The sequence below is a fragment of the Lactuca serriola genome, chromosome 2, assembly GCF_051521515.1.
Source record: "Lactuca serriola cultivar US96UC23 chromosome 2, Lser_US96UC23_V15, whole genome shotgun sequence".
Classification (NCBI taxonomy): domain Eukaryota; kingdom Viridiplantae; phylum Streptophyta; class Magnoliopsida; order Asterales; family Asteraceae; genus Lactuca; species Lactuca serriola.
In genome coordinates, this window is record NC_136409.1 from 106,990,249 (window position 1) to 107,000,926 (window position 10,678).

General features: G+C 36.6%; 1 protein-coding gene across 1 annotated transcript; it reads left to right on the forward strand.

The window, feature by feature from the left end:
- The first annotated feature begins 7,012 nt into the window (after nt 1-7,012).
- On the forward strand, nt 7,013-10,452 carry LOC145089449 (uncharacterized). Its single transcript, XM_079027887.1, has 6 exons — nt 7,013-7,769; nt 7,890-8,491; nt 8,714-8,776; nt 8,930-9,332; nt 9,414-9,595; nt 9,946-10,452. The coding sequence occupies exons 1-6, from the start codon at nt 7,013-7,015 to the stop codon at nt 10,450-10,452; spliced, it is 2,514 nt and encodes an 837-aa protein (XP_078884013.1).
- Nucleotides 10,453-10,678: the final 226 nt, after the last annotated feature.

Genomic DNA, 10,678 nt, shown 5'->3' on the forward strand with positions numbered 1-10,678 from the left:
GTTTTGCATTTGAAGCTAACTTTTCACAATTGGTCTTGGAAGTACTTGTGAAAATGGTTGTTTGTACCCATTTTTTCAAATTCTTGCAGCTCTCAGCCAAAAGTCGAAATTTTCAAAACTCTTGAAATTTTTTCTCGCATTTTCATGATTGTTTTTGCTGCAAGATTTTTCGTAATATATGAACAATGTGTGTTCATTTTCAAGTCTGGGAAGTCAAAGATTTGAAGACATCGGCGTATTTTTTGGATTTTTTTGGATTGAAGAGTTTCATTTTTGTTACATATCGAGGGGGAGTTTCGTATGGTTTATTCCTCGAGTGTTTCTCAAACCCTTGTGGGTTTTATAATCGTTTGTTGATTATAGAAAGGGGGAGAAATTTGAAATGGGTATTCGAAGATTATTGGATATTTTTTTCAATGATGATATGAAGATCGGTGTTACTTCGAGGGGTTTTGGTCTTGATCGCTTGGGGCTCCTTTTGGATATTGAAGTCGGGAGATCCAATCCTAACTTTTAGGGGGGGGATGTTAGGGTGCAAAGTTCTCATTGGATGTGATGTAGGCTCACCTTCTTATATTATGTAATGGGTTTAGCCTTTCTTATAAATAGGAAGGTAATGGCTCCTATTTTGTTTAAGAACACATATGAGAGATTAGTATAATGAGAGAATGATTACAAGACCCACTTTGTAATAGCTTACTAGATTAATGAGAGCTTAAACGTTGTATTTACTTCTTGTGTTCTTGATATGATTTGATTCACTTTATCATTACAATACCGCATTCGTCATCATAATCGGGTCACTACAAGTGGTACCATATTCAAAGAACAGTCGAGATTCAGGGTGGCTGTATCTTGCAAATAAAGTCGAAATTCGAAAATTGTGAGAAACAGTCAAGCGTGTTAGGGGAATGCGGAAGGCAAGATCGAAATTGTCAAATTAAGAAGTAGATTAATGAAATCTTGTATATGTTTGCCATTAACTAGGTTAACCAATAACGAGGATGTCGATTCCACAAGTTGAGGGCCTCGATCGATTCTCCTACATGTGGATGTCGATTCGTGAAAGGTGCCCAATGTATTATCCATTTTCACTTTCCAGATGTATATCGGTCCATTAAATCCACGTTTTAGGCTAATTTGAATTTGGCTTACCGGGTGCCTAAAAACAAATAGATAAATTAAACATATACATGTATATACTATATACATAGGCCATGGGCGACCGCTTGGGTTATCCACCATTAGGGCCGAACCTGCCCATATATTCACCATACACTCACAAACACTAACTTAAAAGAAATTCTTGATTTTCGACGAAAAAGACCATAAGTAATTCTAAGCATGAAACTTTGGCATTTTCGTATGAATTAAAAATACAAGACAATCCGAGCAAATTTGTATGTAAAACTAATGAAAACCCCTTTTTTAAAAAAAATAATAAAGGCCCATGGATAAGTTTTTACTAATTACTTATAAGAAAGGTGGGTATCTCATGTGAAACACATTACGTGTGAAACACTTTCTATGTGAAAAATTGTATGAAATTCATTCCATGTGCTATTTGTGGTCAGTAGTCTATTTTTATTATTATTATTATTATTATTATTATTATTATTTTTATTATTATGTAAATTAACTACTTAATTATAATTATATTTATAATTATTAAAATTATTAAAAATACTATTACAACATGTATTATTATTATTGTTATCTTTTGTTATTCATGATATTGTTATTGTTATTGTTAGCCACAAAAGCCCCAAAATTTTCAAGAAATGTTCGGTTATGTCCTAAGTTCATTTATGTGTCCACAGAAGCCACACATTTGTTCAAAAAATTGTCATAATTTCCCTCTTTTCTGATGTTACCCTTCCATGGCTTAGGGGATGTTTGGTTCTAGGATTAAAGTGTGTTTGGTTTGCTCAAAAACTTAATATCACAGATAAACATAGGACAATACTCGAACACAGTTCAGACCCACACGAGTAAAACACTCTAACCAACTCAACTATGGAACGAATTATGTTTAAATCATCGAAAACATGTATATATAATGTGCACTGACGACCTCCGCCACTATGACAACCCAAAATTTCTATCCTTGTAGTGTCAATCAATTCAATCAAAACTCAGACTTGTTTCTACTATCTTCTAGCATTGATAAGCGTCTGTTTGAGTGTTCTAAGCCTAGTGTATTCAAGGTGTGTGATTAGGGATGTGTTAACTTAAGTCAGTCAAGTAGAAATCATGCCAGAAACTCCATAACAAGGATTTCACGGCCACAAACTCAGGTTTACGACCGTAAACTCCAAGTTGGCCATGAACCCTTTCCCTTAAATATCAAATTCCTTCATTTCTTCCCCATTCCTCACATCTCCAAGGCTGAAACTCGAATTCTCTCTCAAGAACACTTCCATTGTTCTTCAAAGTTGTAAGTATTTCCTTCATTTTGAGTTAATATCTTTCACATTCAAATGAAACCCTTTGATTTCATCCATAAATCCAACTCTTTTCACTAGATCTTCAAATCTTCATCCATTTCACCAACAACACACACTTGTTCTTGGTGGCCGTCAACCCCCAGAAGCCTTCAAATCGTAATTTTTCCTTCTATGATCTTGTTATCTATTAGAGTCACTAGACTTACAACCTGGAAACAACCATTTTATGCATGATATTCAAGATTTTGCAGCCGTAAACTCTTCTTATCGCCGTAAACCCTTCAAAAGTTCATAGTTTTGACGGAAACCCTTCTTGGGTTACCAGATGAGACCGTGAACACTTAGATACAAGTTAGGACCGAAAACCCTCATAAGATCACGCATTTATGGCTGTAAACAAACTCAGGGACGTAAATGCCTCTAAGTGTGGCAGTAAACTTGTAACACCTATGTTTCTGGGCTTGTCATTAATGTTGATATAATAGTCTAGGTTAACCTTTGTAACCCGTTTTGAAATAATAGAAGTGTATTATTTGAGTATTATGTGTTTTCTGCTTAATTGCTTAATTATGTGATTTGATTAATTAAAGATAAAAATAAGCGTCAAAATTTAAGTGTAAAATAAACTCGATATCTTTACATAAAGTTGTAATGGACGAAACGAGGTTTCCGAATATATATAGAACGCCCAAATCTGACTTCGTATGAGGAAGTTATGATTTTCTGAAGTTTCGACTTAGCAGTATGCAGCCCGAATACTCGATTTGAGATCGAGCAGTTTTTAGCCGAAACAATCTAAACGAGAATCGAAGATCTCGTTATGGGTAGCGAAGCGATAAAAAGATAGGCGAGAATGGATGTAGGATAAAGAAGTTATGATTTTATAACGAAGTTTTCCTGTCCCGGCCTACTAAAAATAAATAATAAAAGTAAATTCAAAATTAGCCGACGGAGTTTAAACAAAAGTTGTAGAGCGTAGTCTCACCTACGCGTGGATATAAAGAACGTCGAAAACGGAGTTCGTATGAAGAAGATATGAATTTTTGAAGTTTATTAAATAATTAATATATATATTTAATTATTAAATCCGACATTATCCGAAGGGGAGTCACCGGACTTATCTGAAGTACGCCCAGCGTACTGGCATACGCCCTGCGTACAGCGAAGCATGACGACCCTCGCACTCGAGTTCTTCGGATGACGCATGCAAGGACGATTTCGGAGGAGTACGCCCAGCGTACCGGCGTACGCCCAGCGTACTGCGAGGCCTTAGCCTCCTATAAAAGGATTGCGAGGGCAGCCGATTCCATTTGCCAAATTCTCTCCTCTTTCTCCCGTTTTGCATCGTTTTGGGTGCCAGAAGTATCCCGAAGCCCCGGTATCAATCCCAAGCCCCGAAGCAAGTTTCGAAGCCCCGAAGATCCCGAGAAGTGCGATTCCCGAAGCTCTGCCCGCGAGGAGCCCAGTTTTTGTGAAGATCTTCCAGATCTACCGAAGAATACTACTTCTACAAGTCGTAGTGCTGTCCGATCATCTTCTGATCATGTGAGTGTGTAGTTACTTTCTTCTAACGCATAATTATGAAGTATTTTATACGAAATACGTGTTATATGTATAATTTTGTTGTTATGTGGGTGAATGTATATTCACTCTCTTCTATCTAATAGATCTGATTTATTTTCTATGAAATACGTGTTATGTGGGTGTGCCTCATCTGTTATGTGGAATATGTATTGAGTGAAAATGCTATACAGGTTTTAAACTATGTATAAAAATATACATTTTTATCTACTAATATGTTGGGTAGAACATGGGTAGATAGTTGGTGTGTAATAAACAGATGAGAGGCCTCGATGTTGTTGTTGATCTAGTTATTCAGCGGAGTATGGATAACGACCACAAACTTTTTCTAGACAGTCCTGTGGAACGCTAGCAGGTTCATAACCTGTAGGTGTTGTGAACAATGTGTTCACCGGTGTACTCTATCCCCCTCATGGTTGCCTTTAGGATATCTATTGTTGAGGAAACCCCTTAGCAATAATGTCCGTCCCGATGAAAATCCTAGATTAGGTCCCTTGAGATAGATTAGGGACGTAAAGTGAGGATAACGAGAACGGGTAATCGGGTTATCGTTGGTTGGTGAAATTAAATATAAATTATTTATTGTGGGTTGAAAACCCTATATGCTCACCAGGCTCCTAAGCCTGACCCACTCAGTTTTATTTGTATTACAGGAAGTGGCGCAAGGGCATAAGATGGATGAATCATCGAGTTGTTTTGTTTACAAGTCTGTATATGTATATATTTGTTGAATGAATTGTAATGTTATCGTTTATGCTTTATGGTCTGTATCGGAACATGACATCCCGAGTTTTGATTATATAATGAAAATGCATCTCTTGATGAAATGCTTTGATAAATATTATTTTATCATATTTTGTTTATGGAAAAAATTCCACAACTCTTTTAAATCAAAAGGATTTACTCTGAAATTATTTTAAAAATCATAAATGAAAGCGGTCTTTTCTGGCCGTGATTTTGGGGATGTCACAAAACTCCCTCTTATAAATCATATGTGATTGATACACTCCAATGTGAGTGATTTCTAGTTCCTAAGGGTGTTTCCCATACATGATTAGTTGTTATATACACTAATAGTACACATATATGTGTTATTATATGTTTATTAGGATCTGTTTGTGCTCGGGATTTCCACTTGCCATACTTTACATCCTAAATCAATCTATCAGTCGAACCACTCAATGCAGGTGAGTTCATACCCCTACAATCAACCTTTTACTTTTTTTTAAAATGCTTTTAAGGGGGATACAAGTTGAAACACAATTGAATTGTGTTTAGTTATACATTGAATTCTTGTAAACATAAGAACTTTACTGCTTTTAAACACTGTTAACTTCATTTCAAAACCCTTTTTAAATTACTTATAAAACTCTTTACTTTCAAAATCATATTCATATAGATATTTAAGTATAAATATGCTTTAATGGACTTAGGACTATTGTTAATAACGTTGACTCCTGTTCCTTGTTTGGTTGTGGGATTAGGGTAGGATACACTAGTACGACTATCGATTAACTCATAATTATACATGCTAAATACCTATAGGAATATTAAGTCTTGCCTTTAAAGTTATACTTAACTCAATTATACAAACTGAGTAACGCAATATTTTCTACAAGTCAGTTAAAATACAACCATAGTAGTAAACTATAATATGTATAGTTTAGAGGAACGTATACATATACATGTACAAGAAGAATACTATACATATACAAGTACAAGAAGAACTTATACATTTACAAGAATAGGAAGGAACATAAACATATACATATACATTTACCAAAGGAACATATACATTTACAAAAGGAACGTATACGTCATAACTAGAACAAGATAACGATAATGTGAGATACTACTTCATGACACAGCAATACACTTGCTGTGTCACATTTTGTAACCAGAGTCTCCTAGAGGGAGAGCAGGCATTGTGTGTATAGATCTATATGGGACTGACAATCCCGCATCTCGCTTCTAGCTACAGTAGGAACTATCGGTCTACGGGTGACCAATGTCACATATTCAGTTTCGATGCAAGAAGGTCGTCGTGTTTTACATCAGTCAATCACTATGGTTTTTAAGGTAATTAGTGCATCGGTAGATATTTTATACGATATTACTTCACACTTGCATTTTCCCATTACATTCATATATAGATATATTCTTATATAAAAGGTAATGCAAACTATTTTCTAGTAAAAGAAAGTTATAAACTTGGGAAAACATATGAAGGGCCATGTAAATATTTTGGGCTAGGCTTAGCATGTTATGTGTTTTGTTTTTTTTTCTGTAATTTTGCTTTATGTTAATTTGAACTTTGTTGTGTTTACCACCGTAAACACGTTTACGGCCGCAAACACAATTTGCGGTCCAGATGGGTATATATAGTGTAGGAGCTGGTGTTTTGTATGGTTGGTTGCTCTAGAAGTTTACGGTTACTCTTGAGTTGTACCTGACGATTTCTTGTGTTTAATCGTGTGCAAGCTCAATTAATTCATCTTACTGTGTTACTCTTGATCCATGTATGATTAATTATCAGTTTTAGATCCAAAATCGGACCTAACAATTGGTATCAGAGCAGTAAACTGGTATCAAACTCGTTCGATCGAGATTTTGTGTGTTCAAGCTGTTGTTTTCATCGATTGATTGTTGGATTTTGCGTTCTGAGCTTTGAAGAAACATTCCGTCTGAAAAATACAAGTTTTAAAGGCTGATCGAGAGTTTACTGCCAACCGTAAACTCTGTTTACTGTTTATTTCGAAACCGTAATCACTAAAAACTCCTACACCGTAAACAAGTTGAAGAAACGTAAACACCAAAACCGTAAAAAAAAACCAAAACCGTAAACACCTAAACTGTAAACCCAAGAACCGTAAACCCATAAACATCTAAACCATAAATCTCATACTGTAAACTCTGTTTACGGTCACATTCATTTCAACTAACCTCAACCGTAAACTCTTTTGGAACTGTTAAATCACTTTCAAATGGATTCTCAAACTCATTTTCAGGAACTTGATGTTGTTATGGGCACTACTACATGCATTCCAAGATTGATGTCTGCTGAAGGTTTTCCCGAGTGGAAATACAGAATCGAGAAGTACATCAAAATGAAAGATTTCAAGATCTGGAGAAGCATACTTAGAGGTCCTGTCAGAGTGACTATGACTGTCGGAGGTCAATTGATTGGCAAAGCTATGGAGGACTATACTGATGAAGAATTTGAACTGGTTGAAGAACAGGAAAGAGCATTAGCCACCTTAACCATGGCATTATCTCCTGATATTGCTCAAGGTTTTCGTGAGTACACTTTTGCTAAAGCTCTATGGGAAGCTCTTATTGAGGTCTACGAGGGCAATGAAGATATGAAAGAAAGTAGGTCGGATATGCTAAGGCAGAAGTTTAACATGTTTAACTACATTCCAGGAGAAACCCTCGAGGCTCAACTGCAAAGGTTCATCGCTCTCACAACTGACATGAACATTTCAGGGATCTGTTTGTCCAAGTCGGAAATCAACAAGAAACTTCTGAATGCACTTCCTCGTTCATGGCATATGAATGTTGCTGTAATTAAGAAAACCAAGGACTTGGTTCGTCTCACTCTTACAGAGGTTATGGCAATCATCAAAGCTTGTGACATTGATGACAAACAGAGAGAAATCAACCATATGAATTCATATTCTACTGCAAACCTTGGTGTTTCATCCAACAATACAACACTATCATCCTTCATGACTTCCTCAGGTCAAGCTTTCGTAGCTCAACAACCTTAGACTTAACCCCTCAATGCTGCAACATCCATCCCTCAACATCAACCTTCAAGTGTGCCATCTCAACAAACTGTTCCTGCTCCCAATGTGTCAGCCAAAGTCTCCTCTTCATACACCAAAGAATCTGATGAAAATCTTGCTCTAGCCACTGGGCTAGTTAATTGCTACAATGCCTTTGTAGCCAGAGATCTTCCACCTCAGCTATCCTTTGCTGACTTGGACCAGATACATCCCGAAGATGTAGAGGAAATGGACATTACTTGGCAGATTGCCATGGCTGTTTTCAGAGACAAACAATTCGCCAAGAAAACAGGGAAAAACAATTGGGCTATGAATGCTGCCAAAAAGGTGGGATTCATCAAAAGTATGCTGAGATGTTTTAACTGTCACGAGCCGGGTCACTTTGCTCATGACTGCCCGAAGCCATATCGCAGAGTAAACAACAACCGACAGATGGTCGTAGTGGGAAACAATCGTGTAGGAGCTACAACCAATGGAGAAACAGCTATGGTTGTTCAATCATTTGATTGGGAGGATCAAATTCAAGCTTTAAACATCACAGGGTCAGAAAATGCTCATTTAGCTCAAATTGATGATGCTGCTTCAAAGAACAATGATACTGATCCCGAGGCAAAAATGATGGAGCTGCAGTTTGCCCTAATGGTTTCCACCTCCTCTAAGCCTAATAAAAGTGAGGTAAATCTACCGTCTTGTTCTTTTTCTTGCAAAGAATATGTTACACTTCTTCGAAATGAAATTCAAACTTTATGTAGGTGAGTAGAGGACCTTAAATATGAGGGTTATCAACTTAGGAAGGGACATAAACCACTTAAGGCCCAACTAGAAGCGAAAACAAAAGATTTTAGAAAAATTCAATCAGAATTCAGTGAAAAGTGTGAAATTTATGTTTATACTAAGAGACAACTTGATGTTGTGACCAAAGAACTTGATGAGTTAAAAATTAAAAGTGGAAAAACAGATGTGAGTTTCAAAAATTATTATGCTTCTAGTAAAACAGTTGCGTCTTTGTATGAAACCCAATTGAAATTTAAAGAAAATCAAAACAAAGGTTTAGGGTATGATTGTGTTCCTCCTCCTTTTAATCATAACTACACATTAATCCCTTTGACACAGAACGAAACTAACAGGGAGCCACATCTTCGATATGGCAAACCTGTTGGTTTTGTTTCAAGAGGTTATATTAACATTGAAAGTACTAATGTTTCTACTTCCTCTGCAGATACACCCTTAGATCAGGCCAAGTGTGAAGTTGGAGAATCTGTTTCTGTTTTTAATTTTGATTTTTCTATTGTGAACAAATTTGAGTGTGTTTCTGATGATAAGACTGAAAAAGCTCCTTGTGTTAGTTCATCATTGGATAATGTTGAATTTAATTTTTTCGATATGTTTGATGAATTGTTTGGTAATTCTGATGCTTGTGATTATCATGAGGAATCATCAACTCCACAAGTCAAATCAAATGAGGCACCCTCACTTATTTCTCAATCTAATTCTCACGCATGTTCTTCTAAGAAGAGTAACAGTGTCTGTAAAGAAAATAAATCTGAAAAATGCAATACAAATTCAAATAATAAACAGATTTGTTTTAATTGTGCAGTTGGTGGTCACATAGCTAGAAACTGTCAAAATAGGATCTTTGTAAACTATCTGTCACCAAGAGGGGAGAATGAGTCTCGAGGAAGGTCTTTAATTAGAAAATCCTCAAGAACTCGTTCTCAATGTAAGGATCAGAAAGATAGTAAGAACAGAAAAAGGGCTGTTTTTCAAACAAATAAAAAGGTTTTTACTAACAAAACTCGAAACAGGTTGTCAAAACCGAACAAGGCTCAACCAAGATCGGTTTCGTCAAAAAGCAATTCTAGATCTTCTATTAATTTTGGTAGAAAATCCAGAAGGTCTATGCAAACTCCTGTGAAGTCTATTTCAAAACCATCAGAGATTGTTGTAAAACCTAAACTTCAATGGAAGCCCAAATCACTCTCATGTTCATCATTACCTCCCTCTGAAGTGATTAGAAATGAAGATCCTAATTTGCAAATTTTAAAGTCTAAATCAGAAAAGATGAAAAGGAAACCCAGGACAATGATGACCTGGGTTCCTAAGTCTAAATGATTCCGCTCATTTTGCAGGGACAGTTGCGAAGGAATATCGTCCGTCCTTGGTACGTCGATAGCGGCTGTTCCTGGCATATGACTGGAGACATCTCCCAGCTGAGCGAAATTCAATCTTTTAATGGGGGTTATGTTTCCTTTTCGGGCGGAGACGGTGGAAAGATCACACAGCGCGGAACTGTTACAAATGGAGTATTGAGCTTTGAAAATGTCAACTTTGCACCCGAGTTAAAGCATAGTTTGTTGAGCGTTTCTCAGATATGTGACAAAGGCTACTCAACGCATTTTACTGATAAAGAGTGTATGATTCTGAAGCCTGGCATTGTCATCCCAGAAGAATGGATTCTAGTCAAATCAAAACGGGATGGGAACGCCTACATCATTGATATGAACAGTAACCTACCTGAACAAGTCACTTGTGTATTCTCAAAGGTTTCCGAACACAATGCAATGCTATGGCATCGAAGACTTGGTCATGCTAATGCGAAAAACCTAAATCGTCTTGCGAAAAATGAGATGGTCTGAGGCCTTCCTGTTAGAGACTTTATCACGTTTGAAAAGTGTGTTTCATGTGCTCAAGGCAAACATCATCGGAAACCACACTTGCCCAAGCAAATCGGCTCAATCAATCAAGTGCTTCAACTATTGCATATGGACTTATTTGGTCTGGTCAACGTCCTGAGCATCAACAGAAGTTCGTACGTTCTTGTTGTGATTGATGATTTCTCTAGATTTACATGGGTTTTCTTGT

Bases quoted from the DNA above. Each gene is read 5' to 3' on its own strand.
- LOC145089449 (XM_079027887.1), top strand. From the start codon at position 7,013: ATGGATTCTCAAACTCATTTTCAGGAACTTGATGTTGTTATGGGCACT. The intron at 9,333-9,413 runs GTAACAGTGTCT...TTAATTGTGCAG, and splicing joins CGCATGTTCTTCTAAGAAGA to TTGGTGGTCACATAGCTAGA. The intron at 9,596-9,945 runs GTTTTTACTAAC...CTCATTTTGCAG, and splicing joins TTTTTCAAACAAATAAAAAG to GGACAGTTGCGAAGGAATAT.